The sequence below is a fragment of the Amia ocellicauda genome, chromosome 17 (genome assembly GCF_036373705.1).
Source record: "Amia ocellicauda isolate fAmiCal2 chromosome 17, fAmiCal2.hap1, whole genome shotgun sequence".
NCBI classification, from domain to species: Eukaryota; Metazoa; Chordata; class Actinopteri; order Amiiformes; family Amiidae; genus Amia; species Amia ocellicauda.
Window position 1 is genome coordinate 2038992 of NC_089866.1, and position 23356 is coordinate 2062347.

The window sequence follows — 23356 nt, forward strand, 5'->3', positions numbered from 1 at the left end:
TGGGGTTCATCCATTCATTCATTAACAGATGTGCCCATTGTTGTTTAGTGTAACCGTTTTATTAATGCTGAAAATACAGTGATTCAATCAGGGCAAACAAATCCCTTCACAGAATGCAGAGTGCTTCAGATCCACTGAATGGCCTCTATCAGCACATGCAATCACCTAGCCACTCCCAGAGACCATCTCCACCCCAGAGCTAAACTCTGGACAGATCTGACCTGGTCGTGTTAACCTGAAGTTCAGCATCTTGCTTTCTTCTTTGTGCTGTGTATCTCAAAAGATCCTCTGGTCTACCTACAAGTTCAGACAGTAAGGTGATATGCTTGGATCCAATCCCTTACCTTTTTGTTTAAAAAATGAATATCTACTCTGTATTATTTATGTAGGTTTAGAATATGTTTTCATACTCACACTAAGTTTCATAATGGGGCCAAGACTGCTTAGACTCCCAGGCTCTGCATAGAGATGTTAAGTATTTCGCAGCCCCCACCCCCCCACCCGAGTTCCACCTAAACACAAAAATTCCCTTCTGGGAGCTGCTGGTTATTAGAGACATTCAATGTGTTGCTGCGATGGTGAGTGTGAGTGACAGTCCCTCCGGCACTGATGACTGGCAGGGGACTGGGATCTGTCTGTGCTCAGATCTGCTGCAGGGCTGGTGTGACAGAAGTTAATAATACAATACAGTTTAAAAAGGAAGCTTGTTACAGAATTGAGGCTCAGCTGGCCTGCTGGGTCACTGAGCAGGGGGGTGTGAGAACTCTAACTGAAGCTGGACGCACTGAATTTAGAAACATGTATTCCCTCACAGAGAAAGCACGAGAGGCTGGGCTGTCGTCCACAATCTGAGGAGCTGAGCTGGCAGAGACACAGGGATACTTGTTGTGCAGAGGCCAGCTGCCCAGCCACTTTGCTCCACTTCCCATCAACCAGAGACAAGGTTCGATACAATCCGTTCCCAGCTCGTCCCTTCCCCTCCCCTCTCCTTCTGGGCATCAGTGACGACACCTGGACATTCACAGGGGTGGGGGAGTGAGTTTTGGGGAGTGGTGGCGGGCGGAGGGACGTGGGAAATAAAGAGACTCTAGTTTTACAGATCACAGATAGAAAATCAAAACGCTGTCTGCCCGGGCAATGCTATAAAACGGACCAGATTTTTGTGTTTTTATTACATTTTTAACTTCCGGAGGGGTAGTAAATTGGAAGATTAAGAGGTAGGCCAATGCTTTCCTTCAAAAGCTCCCTGATTCTCTCTCCCCCGGGACACCGCCTCCTACGCAGCTGTAACAGGTTAACAGTCTGCCAGCCTGGGTCAGAGCCCACCAGCACCCAAACCCCAGAGCAGCTGCCCTGACTGGTCCAGAGCTCGGGGCAGGGACACTGTTCGCTGTGGGGACCAGAGCCCCTGGCCCACAGCCACCATTCCTCCAGACACCTGAGCCTGTATAAATAAATTGCCTTTATTTTTAAAACACGTACAACTGCATAGGGGTGTATAGAAGCTCTTTTAAAATAGACGCTGCAGTTTCAATTGGATATATTTACCAAAATACATGTGTGTGTTTGGCGTCACGGTATACAGGAGGCTCGGGAAATCTTGCTCAATGATACAGTGAATCTTTATCTGCATCTCCTTGAAGAACAATTCATCTCATTTCTCCAAGGTGTGAGTGTCAACAAACTCACGTTGTTTTCAACAGGCGGGGGCTTGACTGCATACAGCAAATGCTGTGCTGAATGTTCTCAAAAAGCTTTTACACGCCAGAGTTTTGTCTGATTGATATCCTGCACGTTTCACATATGGATAGTCCCGGCCACTGTACTCTCCAGATCTGAACTCAGTTGACTTCTTATGGGGTTTCCTTAGGGATACTGTTTACAGAGAAAGTTAAAGGACTGAAGCAAGATGTTTCCACAGCTGTGAGCGGCATCAGTGAGGACAGGCTGGCTGTAATGATCACTTCCAAGGAAGACTGCCGATGGTGTCAGATGCTGATGGGTCACATATTGAAAATGATTTCACATGACCTCCACTCTCCTGAGACGGCTCAGTCCACATAAACCAAACACAATGAATTACAGTAAATATATACGATTAAAATAGGAGCATCGTCTCAGAAAACCCTGTATGTATGTGCAGTATGTATGTATGTATGTATGTATGTATGTATGGATGGATGGACATATACCTCACCCTTTTTCCATCGCTCAGCAAACATATTGAGAGTGGCGGCTGTTTGTGCACCGCGGGGAGCGCATGAGGCTGCTTCAGAGAGCTTGCTGACTCGGGCAGAATGCTTTACCATGAAGTTCCAGCCCTTCTTTAGGATTTTACTTGGGCAGCGGTGTTTCAAAGCATCACACTGCCACACATGTACTCAAGCGCACCCACACACCCTCACACACATGTGCACAGACATATTTCCCTGAGCAGTAGTCCATGCTGTTGCCGGCGTGTCGTGTGATTCTGTGTCAAGGCTGTAACTGAGAGCCGCTCTGCCCACACTCACACTCGAGTCAGCGTCTCTATGAGTGGCAGCCCCAGCTGTTTTTGGTTTGTTTTGTGTCTTTGTTAATAAATAAAACAGAATCAATTCTCAGAGCTTCGGGAGGAAGCGTGTGAGGAAGGCAGAGATTGTGGCGTCAAGAGACACTTGAGAAGCACGGTGCAGCGCACGGATACGCACACAGAGAAACAGACGCACGGACACGGGCCTCTCTGGTTATGCTGTGGGGGGCAACAAGCGTCACTTCTAGTCATCGAGCGCTGAGCAGCTGTCTCGGGTTGCTCCTGCCACCGGGGGGACAGGTTGGCAGGGCTCCCACTGAACCGTACGCTGCCCCCTGTCTCTGAGGCCGGACGTCACACAATCTCACAGATGCCTGCAAACATCCATGGCTCGGGCCGCTGACATTCCAGTGCACCTGATTATTTTACAGACATAAACATACTGACCAGAGTAACCACGTACACAGCGAGAGAGGCAGGCTGGAGTTAATGTGTTTTTTGTTACACAGCGTATATAGTATCTTTGTATACTCACACTACAAGATCAATATCAGAGGACTGGCCACCCTGCCATTCATAGTTCCTGCCTTCAGAGGAAGTGTATTTGTTACATTATTACACAGAGATGGCCATTGTTTTTTAATTTGTTATCGATACAGGAAGTGTGTCATTTTTGATGGAAATTTCAATTACACACATATTTATATGACTAGTTTCCCACAGTAGCAGCTGTCACTTTAAGAGACATCTGAGCTTTTGAAAAATGACCTGCTCTGGGTGCGATACGTGTCTCGACAGCCCCCTCAGAGCCTGCAACCCATGCGTTGCCCAATCTCTGTATGAAAAACCAGCCATCATAAATCTATCTCTCCTTCCTCAGAGGAGGTGCAATCGATCCACATAACAACAGCGCTCGCTCCTTCAGGACAAGGGGTCAAGCAAGGTCGCGCCCCAGACTTCATATCTCTTTAAGTCCGTGTTGACGTGGATCTCGTGAGCTGTAGCCCTGGTGGGTAATGAGCCTCATCATGAGAACAAAGCATGTTGTTGCAAATCACACAAATGACAAGTATGAGTCACCCGCTCCCAACAGAATGGCACAAACCCCAATACAGCTGGTGAGGAGGTCCGTGGCCCTGAAAGAGCAAAGCAAACAAAACAAACAAAAAAAAACCTGTCTGCAAAGGAAAATCCGTATCTATTTCAGCAATTACATTAGCCTTGCATTCAGAACCAGAGGAGACTTTTATCCAATTGGAAACGGAGATGACGACACACACACAAACACACACATATACACACACGGGTGGCTTAACAACAGGGACTGTGGGACCACAGTCCACCAAGCAGACGGGGAGGTACACACGCGGCACACATCAACACCACACACACACACACACACACACACACACACACACACACACAGCTTGAGCCGCACAGTGATTCACAACAGCAACACCCACAACAACAAGCTCATCTTCTCCAGCAATGCTTTCTAAACAGGAATGCTTTCAATCAATCAAACTCGTTACAGAAGCATCTTCACGAGCAATAACAGCCCCACAGCGCCAAGCCACACACACCGGGGCACGGGGGCGCTCAGCCAGAACTGAGCAGATATAGACACAGGTCCCAGCTGGCCAGGTCAGTGGCACCCGTGTAGTGTCCTACTCTAGAGAAAAAGATGGATTGCCCCCAGTATTCAGATCTGAACCGTGACGGGCCTCTCTCTCTGCAGCTGTGACTTTAGAAGTGCATGAGCTGAGAGCGCTGGGGGACGTGGGCAAATCTGCACTCCTGTAATTGTAGTTATATTGGATGGTGGCTGAAAAAGTGTCTGACTCTTCAAATGAAAACGGCGTGGTGGAACTCGCTGGCTCTGAATACATAATTGATGGATTAATTCGCCAGTTAAGGGCAATGAGACCATTTCACCGCAGGCTCAACGATGGCTGTAGACGGACCCCCCTCCCCCACTTACAGGCCCCTGTCTCTGATCCGCCGGCGTGGAGCTCCACCCGCACGCACGGCCGCGTCCTCCCAGCCCATCCCGTTGGTATGACAACACAGAGAAAGGGCCTAATCTGTTGTTTATGAAGCCCGACAAGATCATCGGCACAGATAGGCGGCCTGGCCCGGCCCTCGGCTGTTGCCATGATGATGAAGCGTGAGTTCGCCGCGGCCGTCTCAGCGCGGGGCCGACACCACAGTCCGGGAGGAAATGAGGAGGCTGCCATGCCGAATACAGCAGCCTCCCCCCACCCTCCGGCCATCGTGGAGATCAGAGTGATCTGGTGAGATACCCCTGGCAGGCGGGGGATGGGAATATAATTACAGCGCTGGTCGTGTCTATACTTGTTGTTTACCTCGGTGATGCAGGAGGATAGCGCCGACTCCCCCGGTCACCTCGCCCCAGTGCCGGGCCTTGGCTGCAGCCCGCTTTATTGTTAATCTCTGTGTCCCTCTCCGCACCACGCTGTACAGCGGACCGGTAAACATCCAGGGCACTGTTCCAGCGCAGTGCTTGCGGCGCAGGTTGCCGGTGTAATTAAATGTCAGCGAGGAGTTAATGGGGTACAGAAATTCATGATTACAAATATCCTAAGCCTGCAGAACAGAGCCGAGTGTGAAACCCTCAGATGCTGGCGACGGTGTGCTGGACTCTGCGTCTCAGTCCCTCAGTTGTGCTGATTCAGCTGAAACAAGTTTATCCAGCAGATCAAAGTATCTCAAACAAGCTAATATTGCCTTTCAATACCCCCACCCCACCTCCCCTCTACAATGAGGAATAATACTGTTTGTAATTGAGTTATGTAACAGCTTCGTTCTTGCCAATCCTACTAGTTGTGTGATTAGCAGCTGACATGTGATGAGTGTGACAACATTGAAGACTGGTAATTAAACTGCCTGGTCCTGGAGTTTAAATTCTTTCATTTGTGCTTGAAAAAACAGAACGTTTTGAATGCAGATAACTGTTCTCTCGCACAGTTTTTTTTACAAAATATTCAGGGCAGCCAGTCACTTGTGCCCTTGTTTGTCTTTTAAAGTTTGCCAAGAGCCCACGCTGTGTCGAGTTTGCTGTTCAGTGTGAGAGAGCGATAAAGACTGACACAATGACCGGCAGACAGACAGGCAGGCTCTGTCTCAGAAAGGACTCGTCCCGCAGTGCCATCCATTCCCACACTGAGAGACACGACTCCTGGGGGCCCCTGTCAGCTGACGTGTCTGAGTCTATGTACGTCTAAACTTCAAATGTCAAAGACCCGCCGTCCACGCTGTGGGAACCGCAGTGAAATGGCAGCCTCTGTGATTATGACACGGCCAAACAACAGGGATGGGAGTGGAGTCCCGTGGGCCCCTGGGGGGGACACTGGCCCACCTGGCACTAACAGACACACAGCCCTGGCAGTGCTTAGGGGAGAGAGGGGCGCATGTATTTAAGCTGGCCTTGGTTACAGATCGATCTATCACCTGAGGAGAGCTGAGCAGACCTTGGGCTCAAGGAGAAGGGACTGATGTGTGGCAGGGGGAGAGAGGAGAGAGAGGGGAGAGAGAGAGGAGAGGAGAGGGGAGAAAGAGAGACGGGGATGGGGGAGAGGGCAGAGAGGAGAGAGAGAGGGGAGAGAGGACGGGGGGCAGAGAGCAGAGCATGGAGGGCAGAGAGTGTAGAGTGGGGGGTTGAGAGGATAGAAGGGGGGGAGGGAAGAGACAACTGAGAGCCTCCTCTCCAGCTCCTTTCTAACCAGTTTCCATGGCAACTAGGCAGGGACTCAACTGATATCAAAAGGAAACAAGTGTGTGTGTGTGTGAGTGTGTGTGTGTGTGAGTGTGTGTCAGTGAGTGTGTGTGTGTGTGTGTGTGTGTGTCAGTGAGTGTGTGTGTGTGAGTGTGTGTGTGTGTGTGAGTGTGTGTCAGTGAGTGTGTGTGTGTGTGTGTGTGAGTGTGTGTCAGTGAGTGTGTGTGTGTGAGTGTGTGTCAGTGAGTGTGTGTGTGTGTGAGTGTGTGTCAGTGAGTGTGTGTGTGTGAGTGTGTGTGTGTGTGTGAGTGTGTGTCAGTGAGTGTGTGTGTGTGTGTCAGTGAGTGTGTGTGAGTGTGTGTGAGTGTGTGTGTGTGAGTGTCAGTGAGTGTGTGTGTGTGTGTCAGTGTGTGTGTGTGTGTGTGAGTGTGAGTGTGTGTCAGTGTGTGTGTGTGTGTGTGTGAGTATGTGTCAGTGAGTGTGTGTGAGTGTCAGTGTGTGTGTGTGTGTGTGAGTGTGGGTGTGTGTCAGTGTGTGTGTGAGTGTGTGTGTGTGGGTGTCAGTGAGTGTGTGTGTGTGTGTGTGTGTGTGTGTGTCAGTGAGTGTGTGTGAGTGTGTGTCAGTGAGTGTGTGAGTGTCAGTGAGTGTGAGTGTGTGTGTGTGTGTGTGTGTTTCCTGCAGACGTAAATAAGTGCCGTGGGGCCCACACACAGCTCAGCCCTCAGAGGGATCAGTTTAAATGCATTTGTGCCAATTTGTCTTCAGGATCTGTCCGTATCCCAGCGCAGGCTAATAGGCCGATACTGTTACTTCTACACAATGGATCCCATTATCCCTTCAGTCCATCTCCCCCCAGCGCTCAGAGCCGGCCTGTGGTGCTCAGCTGCGATTTGTTATTAAATATCTCCTTTGTGACAGCCTGCTTCTATTAATTGATATTTTCCCTTTCATGTGTCTATCTAACTAATTATCTATCTATCGCTATCTATATGGGTCTGTCTATCTAGCATCCACCTTGCAGTGTAGACCGTATGTGTGTGTGTGTTTATCTCTGTCACCGTTCTAGGCTTGTCCGGACACTGGGGATGCTGGGAGTCCGATTGGCAGATAATCTGTGAGAGAGACACAGCCGGTGGGAAGTGGCTTCAACTGGCCCTAAAATCCTCCTTTATTGCGGAGCTGCGGGAGATTATTCACTCATTTGTGTTGGGATGGTAACCGATCCCACCTCAGCATTCCCAGGCACACGGTGGGACGGTTGACTCGGAAGTGGACGCATCACCCCCTTGGCACCATCCCGTCTGCAACCGCACCCATGGACCAGAGGATCAGCCAACATGTGAAGACACTCTGCCCTATGTTAGAAAAACACCCGCTCGCAGCCAACGGTGTAGAAAATCCTTGGCTCAGGTTATCGAAGGATAGCCTGGGTACAGGAGAGAGCATGACTCATCTCTCATCTCTGCACCGCATAACGCAGAGCGGCCTCTGGATTCATATCATTGCTTCTGTGTAATTCAAACGGAGTCTTAAATAATGTTCGGATTGTCAGCCTCTGTTTAAAATCTGCTCAATAATCCTGCAACGCTCCAGGTAAAAATGGGGAAATAATTAGTGACTATGCCAGGATGGTTGGTTGTTATACGCAGACTAAGTAGAGATAGATTATTCTAACTGGAGAGACCTGCTAATGAAATCACCGTTGAGAGCTTGTTATTGAAAAACAATACAATGACGAACACAGCTATGGTAATATTATTAGGGTCCTCAAAAATATTAATACGGACCAGAGTACTATTAATTGGTCTCTGGTTCCCGTTGAGAATACCTAGTCTGGGCAATTGAAACATTTTCAGGCTAATTGAATGCTTCCAGAGAGAGCTGCTCTCACACACCTGACAGCCACATTTCTATTGTGCCTATTCCCATGGTTACTAATGAGCTGGATGATCCTAAACACAGTAATTAGCTGTTCATTCTTAATATAGTCATTACCGAGTATCGTTATCTGAAGTTTGCTCTTATTTATTTGCATGCTTGTTTATAAGATGTAGCTCTGCTGTCGACTATTTACAAGCTAAACCTAATTTTTATACACACACACATATATATATATATATATTTATATATGTGTGTATGTATTTATTTATTTTTTCTCTCCAGCATTTAAACATGTTAACAGATGCCTGTATGAGTGACAACCATCTCCCTGGAAATCAGGACTGAGAGGAACAATGGTAGCCGGGCAGGTCCATTAGAGAGAGCTTTTTGGGTCAGACTGTCAGTGAACGGACCTGGAGTCACGGCGTGGGGGGCTTGGTGCCGGTGCATTGTGGGAGAGTGGCTCTGCTCTCCTCACACCAGAGCTGGTTTCATGTCAGACGTGTGTCGGGCTGAGTGGTAAACAAGTCTTTCCAAGCCGGTGGTAATCAGAGGTAGATAACTGTCCGATTCTCCTGCCGAGAGCACTGCCAACACTCTGTGAGGAGTTAAGACCACTGACAGCGTGTCTGATGAAGGAAAGAGCCAGCTAGTCTGCAGAGTTGCTAAAGGAGCAGTCTGTGACATGGGCTTTCTCATTTCCTTCCTTACTGGCTTCATGTCTTGTTCTGTGAGTCTCTTGCTATTCTCCATCATTAAATTTAATCAATAACATTTTTGGGGAGGAATGCTAATTTACAGAAGGCCCCAAAAGAAAAGATTTTGAAAAGCAAACACAGAGGAAACGGGTTGGACCCGTGTGGCTGTAATTCACTCTCCTTTCAGACTTCCTGTGATTTGGCTCTGAAAAGGCTTTCCAGGAGCTGTTGTGATTTTACGCTGCGATGTGGTGGTTTGTGAGCACGGCTCCTAATCCCATCGAATTCAGCCAAAACAAGCAAGAACTCATATGGGTATGAATGCTTCAACAGGAAATTGCATGTGGTGTTAATTACCTCACGAGGAAGGCTCCCTCAGGGTGTGAGGGGCCGCTCAAAAAAGGTTGTGTACAAAAATCTACAATCATGGTTTTAAAACAGATAGGTTCAGTATTTGAATACATGCCTCTCCCTTCTCTGGCAGGGTGTGGAATCTCAAGCAGGTCGCCCCTTCACCCGCGCTGTGCCGTGTCTTCATCTCATGCATGTGATCGCCGCTGTCTGGCCCTGGATTTCACTCGAAAGCGTAAGCTGACACTGAGCTCCTGCTCTGCAGATCCTGGGGTTGATCAATATACAGCGGGTGCACATGCATGCGTGTAGGCATCTATGCAAATACTGTGTATGTACGCTACCATTCAAAAGTTTGGGGTCACTTAGAAATTTCCTTGTTTTCCACGAAAACATACATTAAATTAGTTTGAATAGGAAATATAGCAAAATGAATAGGAAATATATAAGGTTAGAAATAATGATTTTTAATTAAAATAATAATTGTGTCAAAGAATTGTCAAAGAATCCTCCATTTGCAGCAATTACAGCCTTTGGCATTATAGTTGTAAATTTGTTGAGGTAATCTGAAGAGATTTCACCCCATGCTTCCTGAAGCACCTCCCACAAGTTGGATTGGCTTGATGGGCACTTCATACATATCATACGGTCAAGCTGCTCCCACAACAGCTCCATAGGGTTGAGATCGGGTGACTGTGCTGGCCACTCCATTATAGACTGAATACCAGCTGACTGCTTCTTCCCTAAATAGTTCTTGCATAGTTTGGAGCTGTGCTTTGGGTCATTGTCCTGTTGCAGGAGGAAACTGGCTCCAATCAAATATACCACAGGGTATGGCATGACATTGCAAAATGGAGTGATAGCCTTCGTTGTGTGAAGGGAGTAGTGCACAGCGTTGTACAAGATCTTCAGTTTCTTGACAATTTCTCACATGGAATTGCCTTCATTTCTCAGAACAAGAATAGACTGATGAGTTTCAGAAGGAAGTTCTTTGTTTCTGGTCTTTTTGAGCCTGTAATCGAACCCGCAATTGCTGATGCCCCAGATACTCATCTAGTCTAAAGAAGGCCAGGTTTATTGCTTCTTTAATCAGCACAACAGTTTTCAGCTGTGCTAACATACTTGCAAAAGGGTTTTCAAATGATCAATTAGCCTTTTAAGTTAAACTTGGATTAGCAAACACAACGTGCCATTGGAACACAGGACTGATGGTTGCTGATAATGGGCCTCTGTATGCCTATGTAGATATGCTGTTACAAATCAGCCGTTTCCAGCTACAATAGTCATTTACAACATTAACAATGTCTACACTGTATTTCTGATCAATTTGATGTTATTTTAATGGACAAAAAATTTGCTTTTCTTTCGCAAACAAGGACATTTCTAAGTGACCCCAAACTTTTGAATGGTAGTGTATATGAACATTATATAACAGGTACAATGGAATTCCATTTGAATCCTAAGTATTCATATTGGACACTTTTTCGCAGCACTCAGAGAATAAAAGGGAAGGGGAAGAGGAAAGGTTGGGAGCCAATTCCTTGAAACGCGCCGGTCTTCCAGCACTCTCTCAGGACCAGCTGACCTTCCTGAGCCCTCACTTCCACAGGCGGGCTGTGCCGGGCCCTGGCCTGCTTGCCGGAAAGTGCACCCCTCCCAGAGCCACGGACGCACTCATCCCACACTATCTCTTAGTCAGGGAGCCGCAAACCCCAAACTCTGCGGCTGATGGGGGCTTCACGGGAACAGGCCCGGGCTGATGTCACACTGCACTGCACGCCCGACATTGCTGGCATCAGGACAAAGGCGCTGTGAGGAACAGCGTGAGAACGACACGCTCTGACAGCTGCCTGGGGCCCACGTCCCACCACGTCGGCCGAAACTCACAGGAAAGTCAGCAAGAAAAGGAAATAAAAGCGAAAGGAAATCAGAAACTACACAGCAGAGCCTACATGTTTTTAGTTTTATAACTGTTTTACACAAGCCAACGCTAACAAGACTATTAGAGGAAAGGTTTTCTTGTCAGCTTTTTCACGTACAATCTGTCACCCTGTGGGCAGCTCTGTGCCCCAGTCGTGCTCATTCACTGTCTCTCCCCCCGCCATCTCCCCAGGGGGAATTTTTAACTCCTGTTCATGCTGAGGCCTGTTGAGTTTTCCCAGTTATTGCTTTATTAATTGCGTTTTATTGCATTAGCTCCATTCAACAGCGTTATCTCCAGACACAGCATCTTGTGAAGCAGTGGGGGGGCAAACCGAGCTGTCTTCTGCACGGGCACAAGTGCGTCTCATTCTGCGCTTTCCGCTGGCATCTGCACAGACTCCGTCCAAATGGAAACGATGACAATTTGGTCCCATAGGGCGGTCTGAAAGCCAAGGCAGAATCTGTGAAGGTGCTTTTTTAATGAGAGAGAGTATATGATTTGGTGAAGACACTGTCAAAAGCTTTTAGATCATGAATAACACTTTCTGAGCTTTTACGGGGCGTTAAACATATGAATTTAAATTCAGATTAAAAGATAACCAAAAAACTCTTGTAATTGAAGGGTTGTCGCTGGCTGTCGCTTCACTTGTTCTGGTATGTGAGCCACCTAGCTCTTGCTAAATGTTTTACCTGATGATGTTTTTTCTTCAGTTTTTCTGGATACCTTTATTAATAGTTGGTGAATCATCGCTCATCTGGAGACGAATATTCTTCCTGTCACTCCTTGTCTCCTTGTCTGCGGTTTCTGCATGTGCTGCCATAATGAACCCCGAGAATAGCTCTCCTGCTGTTCCACCAGATGGTTTCAAAGGTAAAGGTGAACAGCCTCCAAAGATGAAACAAACAGGCTGGTTTCAGAAGGGTCACGTGGCTTTGCTCAAAGAGATCCGGGCGAAGAGAGGAACAGAACTGGGCTGCTGTGCTGATCAGCACCGCGGCAGGGTGTGAGAGGTCAGTCCTGAGACAAACGCATCCCTCAGCCCGGCTGCAGGGGGAGGGTGTGGAAGACATAGGCTCTTCTTCCCCATGTCCTGCAGGATGTTGACACCCCTGCCAAGTCCGTTTATGCCCAGGGGTCTGGACACTGTGACTGGGGGGTGAGGCTCAGCTGACCACAACTCAGGCAACACAACGTGAGAGTTGTCCTGCTGCAGAAGCAGCACACCGCCTGTGCATGTTGTGGGGAGAAACTCATTTCGCACTGCGCTGAGGTGCTGTGATTTATCTCACCAAAACCAGGAGAAAAAAATTCCAGCAGCACAGAAAATAACACTGTCAGAGCCCATTATTGTAGCCACAGATCTCAGTGTATCCCACCAGCTGCGCACCCTGGCAACGCCTGTTAGGTTGTTCTGATATGAAGGGCAAGGCTGGGACGATTGGGATGTTTTGGGGGGGCTGGAACACCTGGCCGGATTCCTCCCCCAGACAACAACTGTAGCCGTGCGCAGCGCTGATTTGACGCTCAAAAAAAAAACAGACCCCACCCTCCCCATTTATGAAGCTGTCCATGGTCTGTCGGGAGTGGCCAGGTCAGCGCAATGGTTCTGCCCGTGACATCGCAGGACGGTAACACCAGCCTGCACCGCTCTCCTGTCAATCCCAGCGGCAGGACGACAGGAGAGAGAAATTTACACTTAAAAGAAAAAAGAAAAAGAGTCCAACCCCATTCATATACAACCCTGTCAGAGGATTCATCTTTCTGTCTGATTTCTAATGGGAGTCTATTCTTAGCCCAGTCCCTGAAGCTACAGGCTGGTCCAGTGAGACTTTCTTTGTGGTCTATTAAAAGACAGCGGCGCTGCTGTGGGAGTTCTTGGCTTCGCACATTTGTGTCAGTGAGAATCCTGAAACAGGCTGACGCTGGAGAAAGTGGGGGGGGGGGCTGTTACATAAAAAATCATTAAAATATCCCTATACATGGCCATGTGCAAGGACGTCGATGTAACAAGTTTAAAAAAAACTAAAGGAATCTTTTTTTAAATAGGGTGCAAATGCACAGATCTTTATTTCAAGAGGGGTTTATTTTAAGGCAGCTTTCTTTTTTTAGAAACTATGCTGAAAGCTTGTAAATTCACACGACAGATCCACCCAAATCTATGAATAACAAACACAAAGTAAATGTTATTGCCAACAGGCAGCACAACAGGAGTAAAGCTCCTGAAACACAAACAGGCAATCTGGAGTTTTGTTAAGGACAGGGCGATGGAACACCATATAGTAAAGAGTGCTGGAGCCCTGTGCAGCGGAGTAAAGCTCGAGTTGTGAGCGTGGAGCCCTGTGCAGTGGAGTAAAGGTGGAGTTGTGAGTGCTGGAGCCCTGTGCAGCGGAGTAAAGCTCGAGTTGTGAGTGCTGGAGCCCTGCGCAGCGGAGTAAAGCTCGAGTTGTGAGCGTGGAGCCCTGTGCAGTGGAGTAAAGCTCGAGTTGTGAGCGTGGAGCCCTGCAGAGCTGAGTAAAGCTCGAGTTGTGAGCGTGGAGGCTGCAGAGCCGAGTAGACCTCAGTGGAGGCCCCTCTGCGCTCAGGGAGTCCTCCTCACTCAGGCGGGGGGGAAGGGACCGGGCCGGCTCCAGGTGTGGCCCGGAGAAACCACCCACCAAACGAGAGGGCTGCTCCGTCACTGGCGACCCTGTCGAGCTGCCAGGACCAAGACACAAGTGATCTGTTGGTTCCGTACTGAGTTCCCTTTACCTCCCACGTTGTGAAGGTTGTGTTGCTGTTTTTTCTGCTGTGAAAACACTGTTACGGGGATTTCTGGGGATCAGCGAGTCATAATAAATGCAGGAAATTATACGTAATCTTCTCTTCTCCCTGGCCTTTGTGATGCATGGACAGTACCGGCAACACACTACTGACGCATCATTTGCTCAGTCAAATAAACAGAAAATAATATTTCTATCCGTTCGTTCTGATGTCAAATTAATATAAATATAAGTAAAATACTGTCAATGAATTCCTTTTGTGTGATTTATTTTTCTTGTGGATTAAAAGATCTGCAGATGGACGATGATTGTGTTCTCAGGCAGATCCAAACCACACAGGCGTTTTGTCTTGCGAATCTGTGCTGTTTTCAGCCTGGCAATCTATGGCGTCGGTACATTCATTTAAACCCACTCAGCCTCGTTGAGCCGCGACTCAGAAACCTGCAGATGCCGTTCCCGGCGCCCCAGGGACTGTGCTTAATAACAGCCGAGTTTAGCTCATCATCAGTGTCTTTGCCCGGCTCCTGCAGAATCACGTCCACAGGGTACAATCCCTCGATTTTGGTCGGGGCCTCAGTTTTAACTCTGAGCTCCCCTCTCAATCCCCAGCCACGTGTCTTGACGTGTCCGTGGTGCAGCACGTGTGTCCGACAGGGGGATTCGGGGTGATGTACACACGCTACACAGAAAGACGACCAAACCAGAAATGTTTTGACACAATGTCCTTATATTTACTACAGCATTTAAAATAGTTTTTAGATATGAGTATAAATATATATAAATATAGATACAATTTATGTACAATACAGAGGCAAACACAAACACACTGTACATACACACTTACATTCAGTGTCTTTAGTCACAATTGTGTAGTACTGTTGGTGAGTTTTGCACACAGCACACCTGCAAACAGGGGCCTTGATCTTAAAGGGGAGAGGCCAGTCTGTACTTTCCTTGTGGTAACCAAAGTCTGGGGCAAATCGATAATTTATCTGTCTGCAAATTAAAGTAAAATAAAATGTATATATACGTGTGTGTGTGTGTGTGAGAGAGAGCGAGAGAGAGTGTGTGTCTGTGTATGTACAGACTTATCTTTAACTATCCCCGCCTGCTTGCTTTCTCCGTCTGTGATGCAGCTGCCGTCTGTGATTTGATCCTCATTCCCATGCCGTGTTGTTGTTGTCTTTTTTGTTTTACTCTCCCCTCTTTTCTCTCAAGAACCCAGAGCACCAGCGGAAAGCACAATTAACGGCTCTTCCCTGGCGAGGCCTTCGACAGTCCGTATTTATACGATTCTATTAGCAGGGCCGCGGTCTCTTGACATTGGCCTTCAGCTGCCGCTTGGCAGTTCATCAGGGCCAGTAACCCAGATGGCCGCTGAGAGGCCACGTCTGCAGGTCCGGCTCTCCTCGGCAGCGCAACACAGAGGTGTGCAGTACAACATTCAGACCACATACAGGCCTTCTTTTTCTGAATGAGCTGCCGGGCTTCTTTTTTTATTTTTTATGAATGCAGACAAAGCAGCCTGCCGTGAGCCAGCCGGTTAACTCCCGCCCTGCCGGCCCAGGAGAGGGAAGGTTCTGATGCTTTTCCGTCGGCCCATGCAGGACGAGCCGCCCTTGGAGCGTTTTGTTTTTCCACACATACAGAAAGTCCACGACACGGTGGCTCAGCGTGCGACGTACGTTCGGACGCCCACAGAGACTGTTCTGCTGAAGCACGGCGTTAAGCAGCACCGCTCCGATCGCACCTGGCCGTGTGGCACTTATCAGTCGGAGAGAGCTGCTGCCAGAGTGACTCGTCAGGGGTGGCGAGTGGGAGTCTGGCGGGGGGGAGCGCTCGGTGCAGCTCCTCCGTAAACCGGCAGCCGTGTGATAATAGCAGGGCTGCTGCCCTGCGGCTCCATCTGGTTTCCAGGCCCCTGTGATTTTCCCGGCTGGGCCATTTCCCCTTCATTCTACACACCGAGGCATGAGATGCAGGGACACGCCCCTCACAGCCTGCACCGTGGATGGGGCTGCCTTTGAACAAAACCTCTCTGCCACTGGGGTTTATCTCCACCACGGATTAATAAGCACCTCCGTCTGCAATTTGATAGGACACCGAACTAATTGTTTAATTAGCAGCATGTTTTTTAGTTTGTTCTCTAGGTCTGTCTGAGGCACCGACATTGACCCTCCAACGCTTGTTGGAAAAAGCTAATGAAAAACAAGGAAAGATTTTGGATCGCACAAACTTAGCAAATGCAATATACAGGGGAGTTGCCGATTAGGATTCACACGTGTTCAGAGCTGATTAGGAGCCGCCCGTGCAGGAGCTTAGGAGAGAGGTAACCATGAGCTGTGAACATACAGTCTGGTACGCAAAGCGGCCCGAGGGAAGGGTGTGTGTACTCTGGCCGGCTACGGGATCTCAGACATCATTCTTTGTGTGTATATATGTACACTGTACTACTATATAATAATAATACTAATACACTGAGGAAGAAAGGCACGGAAACTAAATTCATTGGATTGCAACATCTATGATGTGTCAGAGGAGAGAAACACTGCAGACCAGACCCTCGTAATCCCTTTACCACCAGCTGCTCGCTATGCTTAAGATTTACGGAGTGCATTTGTCGATATGTTTGTGCCTGTTTTTATCAAACTAAAAATAGGGGTCTACTGACTTTTGCAAACCACAACAACAATATTTAGTGGAGAAAAAACAAATTGGGTGAAGTTCAGTAAGGTTTTCCATCACTGTTTACAACCAAATCACAGGCATTGCAGCGTCCCGTTTGAAGACGCATGCTTTGATTGCGGTTCACTTCGCTGAAGCGTTACCCTGCACTAGCACCTCACACACAAACCCACTGCCACACGTCTGCTTTTGTTCAAAGGCTTGAGGAACCGGAGGGAATCTGCAGCCTTTCTCTCCAGAATCATGAGCCAAAGCATCCTCCCCACGTGTCTCTGGGAATATCAGCCATTCAGCATGTCGCAGGATGGTTAAAATCAATACAGACTGTGAATGCTCATTAGCAACTGATCACCTCCACTGCCTGCCATGCACTGCTTTCTGATGTTATTCGCCTCCACACACAACGTGTATTATAATGTGCTCATAACGGCACCCTACCTGGGTCAGAACCGGCGGTACTCTGGCTGGGACACAGACACATTTACGTCAAGTCTGAACAGCACAGACAAAAGTGTACGGCAGCACCGAGGAGAAGGACTTGCAAACGGTGTTACATTCTGACATAGCTTTTTTAAATGTTTTATTGTCCTATACAAGGTCTTAAAAAGGGTTATACCTGCTGGTTAATGCACATCTAAATATCTTCACTGAATATGCTTTTTAATTATATGAAAAACAAATCAACAACAGCAAGAAAGGAACATACCACTGGGATTACACGAGTATGTAAACTGGCCATCCACAGATCGTCACACACAGACCCCACACACTTACTCTCTCGCACTTGAAAACACGGCCGCGTCACGAGCAGCGCGGAGCGGTTTGAGCCGCGCCAGACTCCAGTGTCACATACAGGGAAACAACGCGGCAGACCTGTCCGATCCGGAGCTCTGTCCTGTCAAAGTCCCTGAGCTGGATCTCTGTGCCTGAGCCGGTTCTCGGCACCATGGACAGATTAGACCACAAAAGGTTAAAATAAAACCCCTTTGAAATCCTTTTTTTGGGCTCCACGCCACAAGAAAAGAAGGAGAGAAAAGGAAGAGAGGGGCGGTTGGCAGCCTTTCAGGGAAACAAGAGAAGGCCCTCGGTTCCGTGTCGTTACGGTTTTTGTTAGCAGAGTGCCCTCCGCCGTGAGTTCACCACCTGCGGCCGGGGCGGCGATGGTGGTCAGCGAGCCGGCAGAGGAACACAAAGAGCCAGGCCAGGTTAGGATCTGCTCCCCTCGGTTCAGCACAGACCAAGGCACTGCGGTCACATTCAGGCCAGCCAGCAGCTCCGAGCCACTGCCAGGGGACGGCCAGAGTTCGTGCAGTCTGATCTCTTCACCCTCCTCTGGGCACTGGTGCGGCAGCCCGGCTGACACCAGGAGAGGGCGGCCCGTCCCTGTCATGTGGCTGCCCTCCGGTGCTCTCTCTTGAGCCGGCTCACTTCTCAGAGTGGGATTCACTGCTGCACTGGCGTTGGGGAAAGGGAGCGTGGCTGACAGGGCACTGTTGCCTCCCTGGCTGTTGGAGAGCAGCACACAGACAGAAGAAGAAAAAAAGTTTGTGTCCCACTCGCATTTCTAGTGTCCTGTTGCCAAATGCCTGTGGTGTCACCGGACTCTTCCCTCACACGCAGATAGGATTACAGTGCTGGCTCTCTCCGTACTCCAGTGCTGTGTTGGTGGGGGGGTGATGGGAAGCCTGTGTTTTTAAACTGTAACAAGAGGATCCACACAGAGCTGTTCTCTCTGGAAAAGGCAGTTGGGCATTGGGGCATCCTCTTCAGTGTTGCAGTGCTCCCCCCCCGGGTCCAGAGCGCACGGGGGACTGGAATCCAGCGAGAGGACGGGAGCGCGAGGCACGGGACACACGTCTCCCCACAGACAGTCAGCTCTCCTTTAACATCCCGGCTGTGCTAGCAAACTCTCGGTCCCCCCCTTCCACGTGGGTGCTCTGGGGTCTTCCACAGTCTTCAGAGCCCGGCTGGTGGGTGTGAGGTGGGGAGGGTGGGGGGGGGGGGGGGGGCGGTCCGCGTCCCTCACAGAGCGCACTGCTCCGAGCTGAAGGAGCCCCCTTCCTTCTTTTTCCTGCGCTTGTGCTTGTGCACCCGCCAGCAGGCTGTGGCCATGGCCACCAGCGCCAGGCCCAGGCCCAGCAGCACCACGGACACCACCTTGATCTGCGGCAGGTTGTCGAAGTAGAAGGTGACCCCGGTGCCGGCCACGCCGATCACCAGCGAGATGATGCCGAAGGGGAAGATGCAGCGGTACCAGGACTTCTCCGTGCCACCCGTGGCCAGCGCTAGCCGCTCCATGGTGGACAGCGCTTCGGGGGGCTTGGGTGCCCCATCCTGGGCCGCCGTCTGGGCTTCCAGGGGATGGGGCTGCCGGCAGGCCAGCGGTCCGGAGGAGCAGCCCATCACAGCACAGCGGGCCGGGGGATCCCAGTCATGGTCGATGCAGGAAAGTCAGAGAAAGCAAAACAGATCCCGTCTACACAGCTCCTGCTCTCTCCGTGTGTTGCCTTCCCGATTGCCAGTAGCACATTTTCCACTCCTCGGCTGCGGCTGGGGGAGATATAGCAGTGGAGAGGAGGGGGGGCCGGGGTGGGCGGCCCCTGCGCTCCCATTGGCTGCCGGCGGAAGCGTGACGTCAGGCAGAGTGGAGGAGAGGAAGGCGGGCGGGAGGCCGGCACTGAGTTAACTGTTCAGCAGCTGAGCGGTTTCCCGAGCCCCCGCTCTCCCTCTCGGAGGAGGGCTTCTTCCTTTGATCCAGCTGGGCGATAAGCCCATTGTTAGCTTCCAGGCCGCGACGCCTCTGTTCATGGAAAGCGTTGCTGTTTTCTGGAATCGGGGCGCGTCGCTCCCACCTCACTGGGACTTGCTCCTTTTCCTGTGCGCACGGGGACAGATAGTGTAATCAGGGTGCTCTGACATTGTCTCCCTGCCTGTGCAGGAAATCACTCGAGCGCTGCGCTTAATCTGCAGCCCAGTGCACCGCTCAGTCCGGGAAGTCAAGGGGTCAAGCCAGCGTCCCAGGCCCCGTCCCACCAAGCAGGACTCTTGACGCACACCTACACAAGTCCTCTGCGAACGCTAGTATTGATGACAGGCTTATTGTCATAGCAGCCAGCACTCGTGTGTCTCTGCGTGGGGGGCGGGGGTGCGGCACTGTTGTGCAGAACCTTTTTCTTTTGTTCAGTTTTCTCAATCTCTCTATTCCACGTGAAGTCAGACGTGTTTTCTGTTGTGTTTTAATGTAATTAAACTGGTTAATAAACAGCGCGACTGCTGTACACCACTGTGGCGCACAGATAGTGGGAGGACAGGATCGCTATAAGAGCTGATAATTACAGAGAAAGCTCCCATTCGTATTCAGACACCTCGGTTTGTGTCCCCAGGTCCCCGTGCTCGGAGCCATCACTGCAGAGCTGAAACACCTCTTCTCTTTCTCTATTGCTTCCCGCTGCGCAGCGCATCGATAATAAGGATCGTGTTTCTTTAGATGAGTATTTCGGTCCCCTCCTTGTTTGTAGCAGTAAATCTGCACAGTCATGAGAGGATGAAGACAGTCAGGGGCCACGTGGGATCACAGCGATTGGATTAATAAAGCTCTGCCGTGTCGTGAATGAAAACATTGTCCACAGACAACGGGATCAGCTGTTGGAGATCAAAGGGGCTGTGGACGGCACGTGTCTGCTATGTAGGGCCCGTCGTTTCACATGCTTTAACACGGTGTAGTTTTATGGTTATTGATTGATCTGAGATGGTCAGCCCCTGCAGTGCCATATTTAAAACAGAAAGGAAGATTATTGTTCCCCGTCCACTTGTTTTCACTCAACATATCAACTGGGCCTGTATGCAACAAAATAAACCATTTGTTTTGCACCTGTTCTTACATTACTGTAAGCACTTAAACACAAGAGAATTTCCAGCCCTGATTTCTTATGTATTTATTGTTATGTTTCCAATTCCATTTCTTGTTTTTCTTCTTCCAAACATCGCTAAAATAGAAAAGGAAGGTCAATGGCATCACAGTGGCTGACCGCAGCTTTGAAAGTCTGATAAAACCATCACCTACTCAGCGCAGATTCCAGGAACGAGCCTGCGCCGAATCCAGGATTTGCACTCAACCCAAATCCAGTAAATGTAAACAAGAGGAAACCCGACCCAGAGGACAATCCATCAAAACCTTGTGTCAGCGCGTAAAACATCCACAGAGAGAGTGTAATCTGCAGCATGATTAATTTTGAAAAGCATGAAATAGGAGCGTAATCCAAACATTCAAACAGTGCTAGCCAGATTTTGCTCATTGGATCACGATGATGTAATGCAATCTCAGAGCTTTCACACTCTCTCACAAACACACACACATACAGACTCTCTCTCTCTCTCTCTCAGACACACACACACTCTCACACAAACACACACAGACTCTCTCTCTCTCTCTCTCTCTCTCACACACAGCCATACTCTCTCTCTCTCTCTCTCACAGACTCCCTCTCCGCTCGTTTCCTCCAAAACATTGTCACTAAAGTGACTCCAGCTCTAGAAGAGGCACCCAATTGCATTAATGCTCGTGATGACTCAACACGCTCTCCCCTCGGCGTGGAGAGTAAATTGCGTCTTTTATTGATGGCTTCTGTTTCCTGCCTTTTTGTAATTTTATTTAACTATCTTGGCAATCTTAAATACCTCATTCCTGCCACAGATGGGATTCTGTGGGCCGCTGCCAAGGAAATCAAATTTTTCGGCAGGCGTTGCATTCAGCAGGACGAGGGAAGGGAAGGAAAGAGGCGAGGGAGGCCTGGGGTGAGTGAGACAATAAATCACTGCGCAGGCAGCCCCGGACACGCGTCGTGTGGCGCTGCGCTCTCTGCTCCCCCGACACAGGGCTGGCGAAGACGCCACTCCAGGGACCTGACCTTGACTGGTTTGCGTTTTCCTTCGATTGAAAAGCCGCATCAATGCTGATTTTAACAATGGGGTGACGTGTGTTGAGGAGGGGTTATGCAGTGGGTGACGGACTAAGGTCACGGGGTGCTTTTTTCTGCCACTGACCGTTTTAGGATAACCAAAGGGTCGGACCCTTATGGTGGCACGGCATGTCCCCTGTGTGTGGAGGCTTGGCCGAGTCATTACCGGGTCCCACACTTAACCCTGGCCGCCTGGCTCGGCCCGTCTCCCCTCATTCAGCTTTGCCTCCAACACAGAAATAGCACAGCAGCCGAGCGCCACCGGCAGAGAATTGCGTGGGCAGAGAGCGTGTGTAAAACGGCAGCAGCCGAATTCAAACACACCGGGGAATCGCTTTCAGGGAAATTTCAGCATAGATGTAATAAAAAAAACAAGCACAAGAAAAAGAGATTTCTAAGATGAGAGGAAAAAAAACAATAGAAAAAAACCTGAGAGATCAGAGTAATCAGTGATCGCTTCCCTGGCAGGATCAGAAGAAAGGAGGCCATCATGCCTACTGATCTGGTGCGGCGGCTCGGAGCGTATTGATGATGGTGACTTGGCACCAGACGCACATTGCTGACATTTGCTTCTGAACCCACACCCACAGTCTTTTGCGTAAGAAGAGGCGCCACCTGTTCCCTGGCTGGGAACGTCTTGTGCTTCGTCCTCGTGCCACGTGCTGGCGCCGCCACTTTGTGTTTGGAGTTACCGCAGGAGCGGGCTCAGACAAAAACGAACTGAGGAGCACCCTGGGGTCCGACACTGTCCAATGCATCGCAAGGTCCCTATAGAGGTTCCAGGGGGACGGGGACATTTTCACATTGATTTTGTGTTGTTGCTGTTGTTGTCGGCCAGGTTATTGTTGCTTAAGAATCACCTGGGTGTAACGCAAGACAAGGAGGTCCATTAGGGTGCAGCGGCTCTTAAAACAGTCTGGGTGATTCCACCAGAGCTTGGGTCCAGCCACATGCGTGCATGACTGTCGGCAATCGCGTAAACAAGGTAGTTGTTGGCCTGTGGGAAAATGACTCTGTGCTGCGTCAGACACATCACCACCCCCCCGCACTAATTTCTGTCTGTCAGTTGGGCAACACTCGCTGATTCACCGCTTGGAATACAGTGCGCTGCAGCGGCCGGCGCAGGTCTATCGGTATTCATCTGAACCGTCAGACGGGTCACATTGGTGGGACGCGGCCGGCACATCACAACTCCAAGAGCGTCCCCTCAGTGCCGGGCGCAAATTGTCTCCTTTCTGTTTGACTGCTTAGGCATCTTGAGCCGCAGTGAGACGCGCTGCTACACACACACAAAGGCACACAGCGGTCACGTTTACTTCTGATTAGAATTAAAATATAAAATGTAAAAATGCAGCTGAGGCTCATTTGGACTATATTCAGTGTTGACACACTTCTCAAGCCCTCTCTTCTTCTGTAATCGAACTCAAACAAACACCACGAAGCAGCGTTAACAAACACAGCGCTGCGGGTTAAAACAGCGATCATCACACGTGCAGCAGAAGGCAGAGACAGGGCATCAGGGAGACATTACCGGCTCATAAAACCTGCAAAGACACCGAAGGCTGGGTGAGGAGGGAAACCGTGGGCGCTGGGCCACAGTGTGAGACGTTTAGCTCCTTCTTAAAATGCATAAACGCAAAATATAATTATCTATTACATGTTATTCCCTTTCTTATCCAGCTGACAGACCCAGCCGCCCACTGTCAGCGATTTAATTGTCAATCCTGCCCTACACCCTCCCTCACGAATCAAAGTCATTTCAGATTCATATCCCCGCTCCAATCAGTGAGGAGCAACTCATGCCACCAATATTTTCCTGCAGTGATCCGTGTCTCTGGATGGGCACGATGTG

General features: G+C 49.6%; 1 protein-coding gene across 1 annotated transcript; it reads right to left on the minus strand.

Annotated features, from left to right (window-relative positions):
* Window positions 1–18557: 18557 nt before the first annotated feature.
* LOC136713152 (transmembrane protein 100) lies at window positions 18558–23330 on the minus strand. The gene has a single exon (XM_066690154.1). The coding sequence runs from the start codon at window positions 18947–18949 to the stop codon at window positions 18569–18571; it is 381 nt and encodes a 126-aa protein (XP_066546251.1). The 5' UTR covers window positions 18950–23330; the 3' UTR covers window positions 18558–18568.
* Window positions 23331–23356: the final 26 nt, after the last annotated feature.

What these genes read in the sequence shown, in the direction of transcription:
- LOC136713152 (XM_066690154.1), bottom strand. Translation starts at nt 18,949, where the DNA reads ATGGGCTGCTCCTCCGGACCGCTGGCCTGCCGGCAGCCCCATCCCCTG.